This window comes from Patagioenas fasciata, chromosome 2 (genome assembly GCF_037038585.1).
Source record: "Patagioenas fasciata isolate bPatFas1 chromosome 2, bPatFas1.hap1, whole genome shotgun sequence".
In the NCBI taxonomy this organism is placed as follows: domain Eukaryota; kingdom Metazoa; phylum Chordata; class Aves; order Columbiformes; family Columbidae; genus Patagioenas; species Patagioenas fasciata.
Window position 1 is genome coordinate 123,640,513 of NC_092521.1, and position 17,103 is coordinate 123,657,615.

Sequence of the window (17,103 nt, forward strand, 5' to 3'; positions counted from 1 at the left end):
TTTGGCTTTAGTGTACTGTCAGACACCTGTAGCTACCTGCCCAAACTGCCTCATCAAATGAGTTTCTAGAACTACTGCCAGTCACTTTGAGTCTTTTTTTGCCTTCCATTTCTCTACCATACTTCCTACCTTGACCTCATGGTACCAATACCTCTAAAACCCATAGCATTTTTAGCAGAGAGACAGGTTAACACTTGTGTTTTCTACCATTTCCTGCAGGCATCCCCAGCTGCTCTAGCAAAAAGCGTTTTGGCTGAAGTTCCAAACCAAGTCGTGGACTATTACAATGGCAAAGGGATAAAACCAAAATGTATGTCAGAGTACGAGTCTTCCAGGACACTAGCTCCATGAACCCGCCTGCACTCTTTTACAAAATTAAAAAAGAAAAATGCTACTGTCTACAACTACTGTACTTAAAAATGAAACAAAAAAATAGCACGTTTTGGTGATTTTTAACTACAATAACCTTTTTTTTTTTCTTGCATGTGTAGCCTGAAGGCTTAAATCTGTTAAGCGGTTGTATTGTTGAAAACTTTTTATGAGAAAAAAAATCCAGAAAAAAAAAGTGAACTCTTTACATTACAGCATGTCGCCTTGAAATAAGAAGTTATCTGTATCTGTTTTTTATACAGGTTTGTTGAAATTTTGCTAAATTTCTTATCTTTACACTGTAAAGCATTTTGAAATATTTATTGAAGGTCGATAGCCAAAATGTCTTTGGTTGAATCTGCTATGAACTGAGAGATTTTTCAAAATGGCAGATGCATGAACTGTATTTTGCATGTTTAAAATAAAAACAACACAGTTTTGCAGTTGTTGTCTTTATTTCTCTCTCTGCCACAAGCCTGCCTGCTTCCAACTTCCATATTCTACAAAAAGGGGAATAAAGTGTTTCAAGAGATACCTGGCCTGAAGCATGGGCATTTCTAACATTAGCATCTTATGACATGGGCATGCGAACATGCCCACTCAGTCTGTGGCCCGAGTAGCAATTTTTCAAAAGCCTGACACATCCAGCTGTTACAAAGGGCTCAGACTGTAGCTGTAAACAGATCTGGTTTGCAGGGCATGATGCGTCAGGATTGCATGTCTTTAAAATATGCCCACTTAATCCAAATGATCTGGCTGCCTTTCGAACAGGTGGTGTTTTGGCTACCCAAATCTATAATCTCTTATGTTTGGGAATTCTCATTTTGTTTCATTTGTATTTTTTAATATCTCACACACAATATCCAAATTTTACATGGCCTGATTTTGTGACAACCAGTGATTTGTAATTTCACGCACACACAGGTCACTTATGTGTGCTAAAAAAAAACCTGAGTTTGTACCAAAAGAATATTCAAACCACCTTTTTTTAAAGAGAACACACAAGAACAGATGGGCAGTGGATTGACCTTTCCCTGGAAATATTTATGTATATAAAAGAAGAAATTAGATCACTGTTATTCTTAGTGTTTGAATTTTGGCTTCTCCATTTGCAAAAAGACAATAGTGACAGTTGTGATTTAGAAGTTCAAGATAAAATTCGACCCAAAATTATTTGTGTGAGATTGTCCAAAGGGCATAGCTTTGGAGAAGCTGTGCTCCCAATGAATCGAAAACATTCTTGTTGTTAGTTCCAGAAGAAGCTGTTTTGGGCCAGTGCTGAATATTTTGGAAAATCTCACCTGTGAGCAAGGGATTTTGGTTTTAGAAATATCTATTTCAAAATGAGTTTGCAGGTAGTATAGAACTCTAGCTCCCTGATTCTCCTTTAGAAGTAACTTCCATGGGACCAGCTTTGATTGATGATTTTGTACCATAAAATGAAGGCAATGGGGCAGCCAAGATGCATGGGGCTGTCTCCCCTGCACATTCAGTTCTGCTCCATCTATATCCTGTAGCACAATCGTTCACGCTTGCTAGCAGAGATTCCTTCAGCCGATCGGATACTGAACAGCAGCCAGTATTACTTGCTCATAGATATAAATTGTCTGAAGATATCCCAACTGATAGATCTCAAATCCACATTTCTGTCTAATGGCTGACTGTTCATTTTAGAGCTTAGCCCAGCAGGCTGTGGATATATTTCCTCTGGAAGCTACCGTGATTTTCCCTTATATCTCATACACCACTCTGCCAACATCTTAATTCTTATCTACAACATCTCTAGTTTCTTATTCCTATTCCCCCCTTTTTTTCTTTCCTTCCCTATTCTCAGAAGAAACATTTTCTAGGTCTTAAAGCACATGACTGAAAAATCAATGACTCCATGTCCTTTTGCTCCTCCAGTATCTTATTTTGTAACCTTGGGAAAGTAGTTTTGACTTTTCTGTACCTCAGATTCCTCATCTGTAAAATGAAGGTCACTTCTATGTATTAATAAATATCTCATAATGTTACTGGGGAATTTTAATATTTGAAAAGTGATTTGAGATCTTCAGAAGCTTGATGGTGCTCTTGCCACGTAATGAGTATTACTTCAGCCTGGGGCACGGATTTGGGGATGTAATGTACATGTGAGGAGGGGTTATGCCTTTTTGTTCTTACTTGCCAGAATGAAGGAAAGTAAAAGAAAGTTTTCAGCAAGAAAAATTGGGAATCTCATAAATGGTTCTTCTGGTACATACAATCTTTGGCTAAGCAGATTTTTGAAGTGTTTGTGGTTACACGGAATTGGGCAGTTACAGCTCTGCACTAGCAGAGGTGTTACAAGGTGCTTCTATAATGTAGCATCCCATAAAATGCAGAGATCAACAGGTGGTTGTTAAATGGTTATTGTGCGCTGAGCTATATGAATCATCGGTCATTTTCAGGTAGGTAGGTGGTCTAGATAAGTGTCTTAAGAAAATCACAATTGCTGCAGATCTTTCTGTTTACTTCACACAATCCAGATTATAAATGTTGTCTACTTACGAAACAGATCACTACCAGTGGTAATATAGATCAGCAGTTCTCTAGCAGCCATCAAGGTATTTGAAAAGACACCTCCATGATATTGAAAAATCAATTGGAAATCTCCTTCAATCCCAGCACGTATAACAAGCACATAATAGCGTGGTGAGCTGGTGTAGGAGAATGCACAGAAGACAAAACTACCCATATGGTAAAGCCTTTCTAATGAAGCTTTTAATGTTATTTTCATTGCTCCAAGTTATGAGCTTTGTGCAGGGTAATATCATTACATATATGAATATATCTCTGAAATGGCATTTTTTTATCCTGTTTTATCTACTTAGGGTTTTTGAGAGACTATTCTGCCTTTAGGCAGAACTGCCATCAATTTCTTTCTCTTACATTTTTTAATGCAAATTTATACTTCTATGGCCTTTTGATGGATCATTTTAAATTCTGAAAACTCCTTTAAAATAATTTATATCTTGTACTTTTGAGGTAATTGATGATCGAAAATATCATCTCTGCATACTGCAATCCTGCTTTCCTTTTTACTGTCTCTCAAATCCAATTCAAAACCCAAAAGTCCCAGAACACTCAAAGTTATTCATGATCCCTATTAGCTCAAAATACATGAATATCCGTAATTCTTGAGCCAGATACTGACCTGAGTTACATTGTTACTTGTGTAGGGGAAACTATGTCTAAAATAGTAATTAAAAAAACACTAATACACTGCTAATTGCTCATTACCCTACAGTGAAATCTAGTTGTGTAAAGTTCTTACCAGGATAAGCAATATTGTGTTCTGTAGCATTTGATTAAAGAGCCTGCAGTTATGAAGACAAAATTACAACTATAATAATAGTATCACTTTAAAACATGTCTTTTTTTTTAGTCTTCAAATATCCAAGTTAGACAACTGATGACAGTTAAGAGGTTTACAGTTTGATCCGTTAGAGAACTGCTGGGTGTGATGAAGAACAGTGGTCCAAGCCAAAGCCTGCTGCATGTTGCAGAGCTGGTATTCCAAAACGCACAGGTGGAAGGCTCTGAGCCTTCCTGCTCTTAGCATATTTGCAGGACAGAGCCCTGCAGCTCTGCAACATTTGGCTGCATACCCTGGGTTTACCCACACACCAAATACTGTGAGCTTAGTGAGCCTCATTACTGTATTGCTGTCTGATCTTCGATGGCGGCTTAAACTGAGCTATGTCCTTCAGTTGGCTCTCTAGCTGCACAAATGGGACAGGACTGACTCCCAGAAAGAACCCAACTGGCTATTCAGATTGACCTTTCTTGGGTTTGTGGATCTTACAGCCACACCTGCTATGTAAATCTAAAGCTATATCCAGAATGAAAGACATACTAGACAAACTCCCTTCAGTCCTATGTAGCATGGACATTTCAGGCAGAAAGCATCGGTACACTTACATCCACAGTTTTTGGAATGAGAAGGGTGAGCTGGAGGACTCCTAGGATAAGTTTACACTTCTCAGGTTGTTTTCCCCCTTTATTTACAGGAAGTGCCATTTTGCCACAAGGAAAATACATTTTATAGCACCATCCATCCTCCTTTATTCATAGGTCTTACTTGTAACTGCAGCCCTTTGCTGAGGAATTGTACTTTACTGGAGGCAATTTGAGCAACTAGGGAGGTAGATGAGTGATAATCAGCCCAGCTGCACATTTCTTTGCAACATTCACTGCATACCATCAGCTGGCAGCACTCGCAGCCCCTCTTTCTTGTTTTTCCAATCTCATAGATATAGAGTGTACTACCAGCAGGTTTGCTGATGACACGAAGCTGGGAGGAGTGGCTGACACGCCAGAAGGCTGTGCTGCCATCCAGCGAGACCGGGACAGGCTGGAGAGTTGGGCAGATAAAATTTAATGAAATATAACAAGGGCAAGTGTAGAGTCTTGCATCTGGGCAGGAACAACCCCAGGTTCCAGTATAAGTTGGGGAATGACCTGTTGGAGAGCAGTGTAGGGGAAAGGGACCTGGCTGTCCTGATGGACAGCAGGATGACCATGAGCCAGCACTGTGCCCTTGTGGCCAGGAAGGCCAATGGCATCCTGGGGTGTATTACAAGGGGGGTGGTTAGTAGGTCCAGAGAGATTCTCCCGCCCCTCTACTCTGCCCTGGCGAGACAACATTTGGGAAATTGTGTCCAGTTCTGGGCTCCTCAGTTCAAGAAGGACAGGGAACTGCTGGAGAGAGTTCAGTGCAGGGCAACAAAGATGCTGAAGGGAGTGGAGCATCTCCCTTATGAGGAAAGGCTGAGGGAGCTGGGTCTCTTTAGCTTGGAGAAGAGGAGACTGAGGGGTGACCTCATTCATGTTTACAAATATGTAAAGGGTGAGTGTCATGAGGATGGAGCCAGGCTCTCCTCAGTGACAGCCAATGATAGGACAAGGGGTAATGGGTTCAAACTGGAACACAAGAGGTTCCATTTAAATTTGAGAAGAAACTTCTTCTCAGTGAGGGTGACAGAGCACTGGAACAGGCTGCCCAGGGAGGTTGTGGAGTCTTCTTCTCTGGAGACATTCAAAACCCGCCTGGACACCTTCCTGTGTAACCTCATCTAGGCGTTCCTGCTCCAGCAGCGGGATTGGACTGGATGATCTTTTGGGATCCCTTCCAATCCCAAACATTCTGTGATTCTGTGTGATTCATTGCATAGCTGGGGAGATCCTCCAAACTGATCAGGTGAAATATAGGGGACTTCTCTCTTGTGAAGGCTGTCAGTTCAAAAATGGTGTTTCTGTTTCCCCATTCCTGCAATTCTGAGGACTACGCAAGGCAGTAGACTGGCTGGGAAGGTTATTTTGTAATGAGCACTGTGTCTTTCTCTTCCTTCTCACTAAAAACGCTAGTCATTTCTCTTGCTGTGCAGAAAGCCCTTTACTGCTGTGTTCAGGAGGCACTTGAGTTCTTGTCCCACTGATTAGAGCAGGCAGTTTGCAATCCGATTGCATTCAGAATTGCAGCCATCTCACTACACATGCTCCCCCCCAATTTGACAAGAATTCATGCCTCTTCAGCATCATTAAAAGCTGCATGCACAAAAATAATGATTTGATAGTGCATCATCATGTTAAAAAGGAGAAAAGAAGTACAGCATTGAAACTTTTCTCCCCAAAATGTGTGCACCCACAACTATAACTTCCAAGTTACTGATATATAAATCCTTCATCACCTCAGCTGTGCAGCGTGCTAGATGAGAAAAGCAACATCTTGCAGCAACAAGGCTAGCTAGCATCAAGAGAGCCCTTTACTCTGGCTGGGAACATCCATCATGACTTGGCAAGTCACTTAATCTTGCTGTGTACCTTGGTTCCACTTCTTTAAAATGGGGATAAATATCATTTTGCTGTTTCCTGGTGACTTTGGTAGGGTAAGCACCATTGTAGGGTTGTCACAGTACTTAGAAATTGGGAGGTGTGACTTTTGACATTTTTAGATCCTTTCTACCTCCTGATGTAGAAGTCCCTGTCAGAGCAGGAATATAAGCTACTGATGGACCCCACTTGAAAACATGTCTATGTGAAATCTAGCAACACCCCTGTGGTGTTGCTGTTCTTGATGCCAGAGAGAGAACAAGAAGATGCAGCGGTCACTCTGAGAGCAGAGATGACTAACCAGCTCCAGAGAAGGGATATCAGTGGGACTGTGGATTTGAGAGATACATTTCTGAACACACTGTGTTTTTACTTCTTAAGTAAACAAGAAGTAAACATGAGGACAAGGAGCACGTGTGAAAGCTGCTGGTAATTTTCTGGATCACAGTTTTGGGTGTGACCACCAAAATTGTGCTCAGTTACCCACTTTGAGGTGCCTACAGCCTTTTTCGGATCTTGTTATCTGGCCAGAAGCCTCGAGTACAACAACCACACACAGTGGGGAAGAAAATGGAGCAGTGGGGTAAAGGGAAGAAGCCATGAGACTTCAGCTGGCCACACTGAGCAGCATTTAAAAAAAAAATTCTGTTGATACTAAAAGGGAATCTTCAGTTCATATGCACTCACTGTCCTGCCTAGTGTGCTCATTAATTGTGAATACTGACAAAAGCCAGATCTCACTGAAGCAAGAGAGTCAGAGGTACCAGCCCTGTGCCAGGCTGCCCAGAAATCTTCTCAATGGCCAATTTAATTTTACCACTTTAATTTTAGCAGTAACTTCGCTGGCTACAATATGAAATACACTTCTCAGCAATGTTTCCCTGCCACCCTTACATGGCCCCCACCACTGGCAAGGAGCACCCGAGGCAGTTTAGGCCCACACCCCTCGCTAGTCTGATAATGCAGAGACGCTTCTGCCCAAACCACCCCCTTGCCCGAGGCCTTCCCCCTGTTGTCTACCTCAACCAAAACCAGTACACAGCCAGCGGGGGCCGGATTAAACCGCAGGCAGGGTGACCCGTCCCCCTGGGCCGCTTTGGGCAACTGGAGGCGAGTCTGACACGCTGAAACAAAGAAATAACAGCAGAGTCAATTACACTGTTAAGTGGCATTCTTTATTTTATCAGCGCTGGGGAACACCAGGGATCATCCTCCATCCAGCTCCGAAGACTGGATGCTCTTGCATTGCTTATGTTCACGTGATTATTACATATGCATTACAGTTTTTGAACATTTTGACATACATTTATACTAAGAAATAATTGATCATGTTAGCTATGATTGTTTCGTTTCTTACTTACAAGACGTCTATTAATTATTAGTTAGACATAACTGCTTCTAAACAATGTATCAATCAATCTTCTGTCTCCCTCTTGTCATGCAGAAGGATCTAAACCTTGAAACACATCCCCTCGTTTTGCTGGTGGTCAGAAAACATTTAGCATGTCAATTGGTTTACGATGTGTACGTCTTTTATAACTTAATCACAGTATACATTAATTTAGCACGCACGACCGCGTCTTTGGGTGTGTTCGGGACTTCAACTTTGGAGACAGCCGCCTCCCTCCCCGCTGGAAGCGCGGGCCGGAACCTTCTTTCCGAGGCAGCACGGAAGGTTTTTAGCAGCGGAACGGGCGGCAGCGCCGGAAGCCGCCGGCGGCTCCGCCAAGGGTGGCGGCAATGGCGGGCTGTGGCCTGCTGGGCCGGCTAGCGGGGCGGCTGTGGGCGGCAGCGCCGGGGAGGCCGCTCTGGGCCGCGGCTTCTGGCAGCAGGTAGCGGAAAGGCTGGGAGGGAACGGGGCTGCTGTGGGGGGCGGGAGGGGGGTGCCGGGCAGAGCCGGGGGCAGAGAGGGCCTGGCCCCTGTTGCAGCCCCGGGGTGACGGGCGCTTCGGCGGTCCCTTCCCCCAGGCGGCGTCTGTGGCCTCCGCCGTTCGGAGAGGCCTCTGGGTGCAGCCCGTTCGCACTTGCAAAGGCGCGGTACCCCCGGCGCTCAAGCGTCAGATACAGCCCCAACCTGTGCGGGAGTTAGGGCAGGATGTGCATATTTGCACCCAAAATATCTTTGTTTCATAGTGAGTGAGGTGACCTGCTGTGTTTTGAGTCCCCGTGGGCCGCCCTTATAACTGGCGACCGGTATCCTCCAACTGCACTGTTCAGTACTGAGCTCCATTGTACTTGCAGAGGGTTAAGAAGCATTCAGGGTTTTTGTAGCACTCACAAAAATTAAGGCAGTGCGGTTAAACTACTGTAGCCATTTAGCGGTGAATGTGAAATCAGAGAGTTGTTGGGGCTGTGGAGGTTTCTGTTCCAGTCTCCTGCTCATGGTGTGGCCAGCTCTGGGGTCAGACCAGGTTGTTCAGGGTTTGGTTTGGCCTTGAGAGCCTCCACGGACAGAGGCCGCACAGTCTTTCTGGGCCTCTGTTCCAGTGTTTGACTGTTCTCAGGCTGAACATTTTTTTTTTTTTCCTTATGACAAATCAGAACCCCTTTTTTCAGTTCATACTGATTCTGTCTTTCTCCTGTCGTTCACCTCAGTAAACATGGACTGGCTCTGTCTTCTCTGTAACATTTTCATAGGTATTGCAAGGCTGCTGTCAGGGTCCCCTAAGCCTCCTCTTCTTCAGACTAAACAAGCTCAGTTAACCTCAAGCCTCTCATAGGGCAAGTCCTTCAGTCTCTGCCCATCTCTGTGCACCACTGCTGGACTCACTTGTTTATAAACATCCCTGTTGTGCTGGGGACCCAAAACTGGATTTAGTATTGCAGATATGGTCTATTCAGAGTGCTGAAGAGGGGATGATAACTGCTTCCCTTGGTTTCCTGACTGTGCTGCTGTTGATATAGCCCAGGCTGCTGTTAGCCTTCACTGCTCCTGGGAGCCTGCTAGCTCTTTTTTCACCTTTTTGCCCCCCCAGGCCTCCCAGGTCCTTTGCCTATCTGGGGACCAGCTCTGCTGAAGTCACAGCCTGCAAGAGATTATTCCATCCCAAGTGTGGGACTTTGCATTTCTTCTTTATGAATTTCATCAGGTTCCTTGTTGGCCTGTCCTTCTTATGGCAAAGGGATGCCCTTGACCATTGTCAACTGCTCCCTTCAGTTCAGTTTTATTTGCAAACTTAAGAAGGATGCACTTGTCCTCTCTTACAGGTCATTGATAAAGATGCTAAACAGAACAAGTCCCCAGATAGACTCTTGAGGAACTTGACTTGTAGCGGGTGTTCTAGTAGAGTGAAAACCATTAACTGTGACTCATTCGTCCTGATGATCCGCCCATGTTTTTGCCCATCTGATACCCCACCCATAACATCCTAGCTTGGATAGAAGGATGCCGCAGGAGACTCTGTTGAAAGCCTTGCTAAAGTTAAGCAACACCCAATGCTGTTTCTTCATTCATGGATCTAGCTTTTTTCTCACAGAAGGAGTGGCTGGTTGTCTTACTGTTACTTCCCCCACTTTGATGTACTTTAGAATACTTTAAAAGTTAGATGAGAGCATAACAAACAATGAAGTGGTGTTGGTCAGGTGTGGCCAGTTTGTGTGATGGTGACTCAGTAGCTTGCTAGTATAATTTCAGTCTTTGTTACTGTAATATGCACTGCTATAGTTATGTAGTGTATATTACATTATGAAAATGTGTTATGTGACATTACTTGAACTGATAAGACACTTAAAACTTTTTTCCATCATTGGAAAGGGGGCAGCTGGGCTTTGTAGTCAGACATGTTAACAGTGCAACATGGTGGCACGAGCATCTTTCTGAAGAGAATGTCGAGTTCCTCAAGAAGATAACTGCAGAGGAATATAAAGCTCAGACAGCCAGCAAGCTGTGCCCTCTGAAAGATGAACCATGGCCGTTGAACGAGTGGAAACCAGGTAAGAAAGTATCTCTTCTGAAATGCCAAACTTGTGATGAAATTATTCTTGTTCTGTTTTTGCATGCACCATGTTGTGGTTGCTCACTCACCCCTGATGGGATGGGGGAGAGAACTGGAAGGGTAAAAGTGAGAAAAGTCATGCGTTGGGATAAGGACAGTTTAATAGGTAAAGCAAAAGCTGCTCGCACAAGCAAAGCAAAACAAGGCGTTCAGCCATCTCCAGGGAAGTCGGGCTCCATCACACATAATGGTTCCTCGGGGAGACAAACGCCATCACTCTGAATGTCCCCCCCCTTCCTTCTTCTTCTCCCAGCTGTATACACTGAGCATGACGTCATATGATCTGGAACATCTCTTTGGTCAGCTGGGGTCAGCTATCCCAGCTGTGTCGCCTCCCAACCCCTTGTGCACTCCCAGCCTTCTTGCTGATGGGGTGGTGTGAGGAGCAGAAAAGGCCTTGACTGTGTAAGGTCTCCTCAGCAATAGCTAAAACATACCTGTATTATCGACACTGTCCAGCACAAATCCAAAACATCTGTGAAGAAAATTAACTCTACCCCAACCAAAACCTTGTCTTGCAAAGGATTCTCCTTATTGCTTTTACCTCAATCCAACACATCTCCTAGTAAATAAGTAAATGTACACTAGCTCTCTAAAAAGCATTTAAAGTATTACATGTTAAGAACCTTATAAAAACGTTTAGTCCAAATCAGCACTTGACCACTCCCACTGCTGTACAATGACAAGATAATAAACTAAGAATTAATAAAAAAATACTCCCAAAAATATAAAGTATATGAACTTGAAAACGTTCTTGTAAATATTGCTGGGCTCTGAAGAAAAACTCTAGCATATAGTACGTCCAGTTCTATTCAGTTAATCATAGGATTGTCTCAGGTTGGAAGTGACGCATGGGGATCATTCAGTCCAACTCCCTGCTCCTCACAGGACTACCTAAAACTAAGCCATATGACTAAGAGTGTTGTCCAGACGCTGCTTGAACTCTGACAGTCTTGGTGCTGTGACCACTTCCCTGAGGAGCCTGTTCCAGTGACCAACCACCCTCCCAGTGAAAAACCTTTTCCTTATGTCCAGAGTTGTACAGAGTAAAACACAACATAAAGATTTTGAATCTTCGAAAGTGTCACATAGTTTGACAGCAAGCAAACAACAGAGTCTGCAAGTCCATAACAAGATCCTTGGATATGGCAGTGGAAACTGAAACATAGAGCATTTTTTTAACTTTAGAACATTTATTCTTCATCTTAAGTGAGCTGGTTTTCATGGCATGAACTGTCAGAAGCCAGACTTGACAGGTTGCCTTTGCTGTACAGTTGCAGTGACAAAAATATGCAGAGGTTGGGGGGAGGAACCTACTACAGTAAACTTTCCAATAGATAGTTTGGCTCTAGTGAAACTAACTGCATGTGAGTTGTGTTTTCTAAAAAAAAAGAAAAGGGTCTGAGGCATTGGTTGTTCTGACCTTTATGGGGAACTATGTTGCATGTTCTATCAAACACAGCTGGAACAAACAGAACTTTGCTACTGGAATTAAAAACAGTGAGCAGGTTATTCCCAGCCTACCCCCAGGTAGTCAGTGATGTTTTATCTCCTACTTCAACTCCTTAGGGCAGATCGTGACCGAGTTCATGGGACTTTGCAGGTTATAGGATTTCAAATATTAAGTGTGGAGTTGCATCTGTGCTCTGTTTTGATTTACAGATTCCATCAGAGTTGGTGTTGTTGCAGTAAAACTGGGAATGATGCCAATATGGACCAAATCAGGAAAAAAACATGCTGTGACGCTACTTAAGGTGAAATAAATCATAACAAATTTAATCTTCTATACTATATTCAGAATGTTAACCAGAAGATTTAGGCAAAAATGAAACTTATCACTTGTACAGAGTAGGAAATCCCCTAGTGAAAGGAAAGATTTCTTTCAGTCCTGTGTAGTACCCCATGCCTGTTTTCCATTTGTATCCGAAGCTTTCTAGGAGCGGTGTACCTTTTGCCACAGGTGTTCAAGTGCTGCAGAACCATGTGTGATATTACCTAGGTGAGGTAAGATGGGAGGACAATAGAAAGTTCAGGTTCGCTACCCCGCTTCATTTTTTTTCTTTTCTTGCCACCTACAGGCACTTGTTTCAGCCTGGTTGCTGCGCCTTTGTAGCCCTGAAGCTGCTGCTTTGTGTTCTCTGGCAGCCACCACTGTGACAAAACTGTTCACTGACTTGTTGCTGCTGTATGGTAGACCAGTGCTGTCAAGGATGTGAGGCTTACAGGGCAAAGGAACAGGAGTCTAAAATGTGGGCTCATACTGTATGCTTTGCTGCTGCATACAGTAGAGATTTTGCAGACATTGCAGGCAAAAGATGACTATAAAAGTTTATTTGATTTCTAGAGCATTTATGAAAGTATAATTTTTACTCTACTAATAACTTTTTCCTAATATAAGCCTTTAATTGATTGAAAAAAAAAAAAAAACTATGGTAAAAAGGTAACACACTCCTCTGCTTGTAGGCAGTATCTTCTGTTATATAGATTAAAATGAAAACAGAGACTGATTTTGTTTCACTTGTTTTGATAATTTCTTACGAGGGTCTCAAAGTGTACAAATCTGCTTATACTCAAATAAACACCATTTTTCTTTTCTTAAGGTGCAAGATTGCCATGTTTTAAGATACATTTCAAAGGAAGAGTCAGGTGGAAAAACATCTAAATTACTTGTTGGAGGCAAAAATGGATCTCCTTTTTTTGTAAGTAAACCACTTTGGGTGGTTTTTTTAGAATAGTGTTTATGTTGTGATTACAGTACAAAAGTGGCATAGGTAGATGTCTCCAAAAGACTAATTGGCAGGTATGCACGCTTTGGAACTGATCTTTTGTCGCATCCACCCTTACTTATCTCCTTAATGCTGGTGTTGATTCTTGGTTAAGAGAACTGCAAGAACAACTTTTAGAAAGTTTTGCATTTTTATTCTCTATCAAGGCTGTGGGCTTAGGAACTTGCTTTGATGTGCAGTGTCTCATACCATTTTATTAGCTTAAGTTGTAATTTTTCCACAGGTCTGTTGAGATTGTTTAATTTGCATACAGTTTTATTGATGAGTAAGTTTAAGACTTAAATTTTCAGGAAGACAGCTTTGTGATTATAGCTCATCAACAGTGACATCAAAGCCGCTCACTTGTTTAGACACTGCAAATGCTTGATGTGGAATTCTCAGCCACCTTCAGTGGCGAAGGTTGTCTAACAGAGCTGTCATTCCCGAGAAGGAAAATTGAATTATAGATCAAGGCAGAAACAAAGCTTTCCTTCAGAGGATTGCAGTTTCTGTGGTCCATTATTTCTATAAAATATCACTTTTCACTTTGTGCAGTATCCTGGCACCCATTTGTTTGATTTAGGCAAGTAAAAAAACCTAGGACTTGTGATTACGTAGCAGATAATCTGAGTTGACAATTGTGTTTTTTTTGAGGACATGTATTTCCCTTTGTCAAACAGAAGGTTGTCCCAGAGCGTCAAAATGAGTCTGTGTACTTGTTTTTACTTTAGTGGGTGAGGGAAGAAGGAGCTTTTTTCATTTGATAAATTAGTTGGCTTTTGTAGTATATTCTACCGATTTTGAACTGGCTTCTATTTTAAGGTATCTTTATTTTATTCAGTGCATTTATACCATGTTTCATCATCACTGCTTCTACTTTTCAGATATCATATCTTGTCACTCCAGTCCATTTCCACTTTCCAGGTGTGATGTTTTTCCTGGAGAAGTTACACCTGAGTTTTTTCTTTCCTGTTACCTTGGTTTAAGACATACGAGAATCATGTCAATAATAACTTTCAAGTTGATCTTTTCATAAAGATGATGTTAGCAGTGATTTCAATGTGTTGTCAGAGTGAAAATGTGCAGGAAGAAAGAAGGAATACAGAAAATCTGTATTTAAACAGCTCTTGTGAACTAAGAAAAATTCTTGAAAGCAGAACTACCTAAAAAGTCAACTGAATAATTTTTTAGTAGTTTGACTTATATTAATGATTCTCTTCAACATAATTTGGTTGAACCTAGACTTATTTTAATGAAGAAATAGATTAAGTATCCATAGACAAATCTGTGGTGTGGACCTGGCCTGAGACCAAGCTCTGGACTGTTGTTGTCATCATTGTTATTATCATCATTGTATAAGCTACATAATTTCTAAGAATCTGGCACAGAGATTCTGAACAATTGTACTCATTAAACTACTAACAAATGATGTCTTTCTGTGATTTAGATGCAGGTTTGAATCATTGCTCTACTACCCTATTTCTCAAAAAATAAGACAGGGTCTTATATTAATTTTTGCACCGAAACTTATTACTTTTTTACATGTGTAGCTGCCTGGACACTATTTAAATTGACTTTTTCATGAACTGTAACTAGGGCTTATTTTTGGAGTAGGGTTATATTTCAGGCATCCTCAAAGATGCTGAAAAATCATGCTAGGGCTTATTGTCAGAGTAGGTCTTATTTTCAGAGAAACACAGCATGTTTCTTAGTCTTTTTATGTGTTTCTTGTCTCTCTGAAGTGGCTGCATGTGAGAATTAAGAGAAAGCTGAATGATACTGTATTGTATTAGCATAAGAAGTTTATCAGCTGTTAATTCCTCATAAAAACATTTGTGTTCCTCAGATTCCTCCCAGCTACTGCTTTTTAATGAATTCAGTCTAATGATTCTCTCAGTAATTTTACCAACAAAGTGTTTCATGTATTTGAGTGTCAATTGCTTAAAAATGATAAGGGGTATTGGTTTTTTAGCAAGATTTTTTTTTCTTTTTAGCTAGATGTGTGTCAGTCTACTACAAGAGAACAGATTTGTCATGATTTTTAATGCAAAATTATTCTCAAAAATACAATCCTACCAGTGTTCTAACATTTTTTTTTTGTCAAAAATGCTTTTGTACGCTTCCCTTAGGTGAGGGTATACCGATCATTTTCCTATAGTACTGGAAGATACTGTTGGTCTTTTAAAAATAAGAACATCTTGCGAATTCAGTCAGTGTTCTCTTCAGTGTTGCTTTTTAGGAAGGCTTTGTAAAGGCTGCAGTGTTCTGTTTGTAGAAATACATCTCTCTGGCTTGACTGTTTGAAGAAACCTAGTTGTTGAAGTAGAACAGTGCAAGGCTATAGTCGGACTCTTGAGATGTGATTTTTACCCTTCACTTTGCTTTTCTTCTGCTGTGATAGTTCTTTCCAGAGCTCCCCTTGCTGTCATCTGAGGCACCGCTTTTACATAACAGTGGAAATAAAGGATTGATATGCAGGCATTTAATAGAAAGGGATTTCTTTATTTTCAATTATTGTGTGTGGTACTACAGTTTAATGCAGTTGTCCTCCATTTACTCCTCAAATTTTTGTGGTCTTAGGGGAGATTTTGTATTTAGTTGATGACTCTTTTTTGAAGGGTATTTGAAGTGCAAAACACTAAAAAAAAAAAATCTTTTAGTTCTCAAAGACTTTTTATCTACACTGCCTCCTCAAATAAGCACAGATTCATACATTTAAGTTCTGTTCTGTCTTTGTCAGAGATGCTTCATCACCTTTCTCCCTCATTTTTCACAAAACGTCTCGTGACACTTTTTAAGAGATTTTTGAAATTGTAAGGGCAATATGTAGATTTTCAAAATAAACTAAGTAACAATTATAAAGTTATTCGCATTATTTTATTTTAAAATACACAGAGTTGCTTTTGAGAGAGAACTGCACAGAACTTTTGAAAAGTGAACCTCAGAGATGTGACTATCCAAGTGTGACAGTATTGTCAGATGCTTAAATTGCTTTCTAGGAGAATTCATCTGAAGAAAAATCAGCTGCATTTCTTTTTTTCCTATGTCCACAGTTTTCCTGTATCACTGTTTCCATTGCTTGGTATCATTTCAGTGGTCAGCAGTTCTCTGAGTTGTCTTGTTTAAAACAGCTGAGAACAATTTTAAGTATTTTTAACTTTGTCAGACTCCTCTAAAAATAAGAGCCCTTCTTTAGTAAGTCAGCAGTAGTTTATCACTGAGTGTATTTGATACATCTTAAAAATACATGAATCATAAACTTGTTCATCGTTTTTCCTTTTTTTGTCCAGAGACTCTAGATGTTTTTCTGTGGGAAGTTAAGCATTTCTAGAAGTGTCTGCAAGACCAGGCTTTATTTCTATGGTTTTGTTAGTTAAATAAATTCTATTTGTGGTGGTGTGGAACTAAGTCATTAAAAGCTCTGAAACAGAGAAAATGCTTTTAGATTACTACAAAACTCTTTAAAAGTCATGAAAAAGCAGTGCCATATTTTACGTACATTCTAAGTGATTGGTTTCCATTTCTGATCTTAGAAATCTTCATGCATCTCTTGTTTATGTGTTGTAGCTGTAGTGTAACTAGTTGACAGAAAATAAAATGCAGACACAGGAGTTTTAAATTAATTGTATATAGGGTTAAAATGCTTAATCTCAAGATAAAAGTGTAGGGTAATATATCTGTTTCTCTGAGTGGTGTTGACAACCTGTAATTGCTTTCTGTGTGAGGTTGGTCCTTGGGTCTTTTAAGATCACTTCTTTTTTATGTCTGCTCTTTGTTCCAGAAATCAGAGGCTGCAATGGAAATTTTTAAAGAAGCTGGAGTCCCACCAAAGCAGAAAGTTACAACATTTAATGTAACAGATGATGCCATTATTAAACCAGGTGATCTTTTTGAGCTGCTGAATATTGTATGCATAATCATTTGATGCCTGCCACTTCTTGTAGATCTAAACCAAGTTTTGATGTGCATTTCATTTTTGTTTTATATGAAAATTTTTGAATTCTTATTTATCATTGAGCACAAACTTTTTTGCTAAGGAAAAGCTAGAAAATGGACTTTACTTTCAAGGTGATGAGAAGTAGGGTTTTTCCTTAGTATGTTTCCATTCCTTAGAAAATAAG

At 40.9% G+C, this 17,103-nt stretch overlaps 2 protein-coding genes across 6 annotated transcripts in view; both read left to right on the forward strand.

The window, feature by feature from the left end:
- CPNE4 (copine 4) overlaps positions 1–903 on the forward strand; it is a 262,981-nt gene extending 262,078 nt beyond the window's left edge. For all 5 annotated transcript variants that reach the window (XM_065832287.2, XM_071804887.1, XM_071804888.1 and 2 more), the window contains one exon: positions 220–903. In XM_065832287.2, coding sequence (XP_065688359.1) covers positions 220–351 — 132 coding nt within the window. In that variant the 3' untranslated portion in view covers positions 352–903. The remainder of the gene's footprint in view (positions 1–219) is intronic.
- Positions 904–7,898: 6,995 nt separating this feature from the next.
- Positions 7,899–17,103, forward strand: part of MRPL3 (mitochondrial ribosomal protein L3) — a 33,323-nt gene continuing 24,118 nt past the window's right edge. Inside the window, exons 1-5 of the mRNA XM_065832877.2 lie at positions 7,899–8,054; positions 9,977–10,155; positions 11,880–11,971; positions 12,818–12,916; positions 16,764–16,863. Coding sequence (XP_065688949.1) covers positions 7,963–8,054; positions 9,977–10,155; positions 11,880–11,971; positions 12,818–12,916; positions 16,764–16,863 — 562 coding nt within the window. The 5' untranslated portion in view covers positions 7,899–7,962. The remainder of the gene's footprint in view (positions 8,055–9,976; positions 10,156–11,879; positions 11,972–12,817; positions 12,917–16,763; positions 16,864–17,103) is intronic.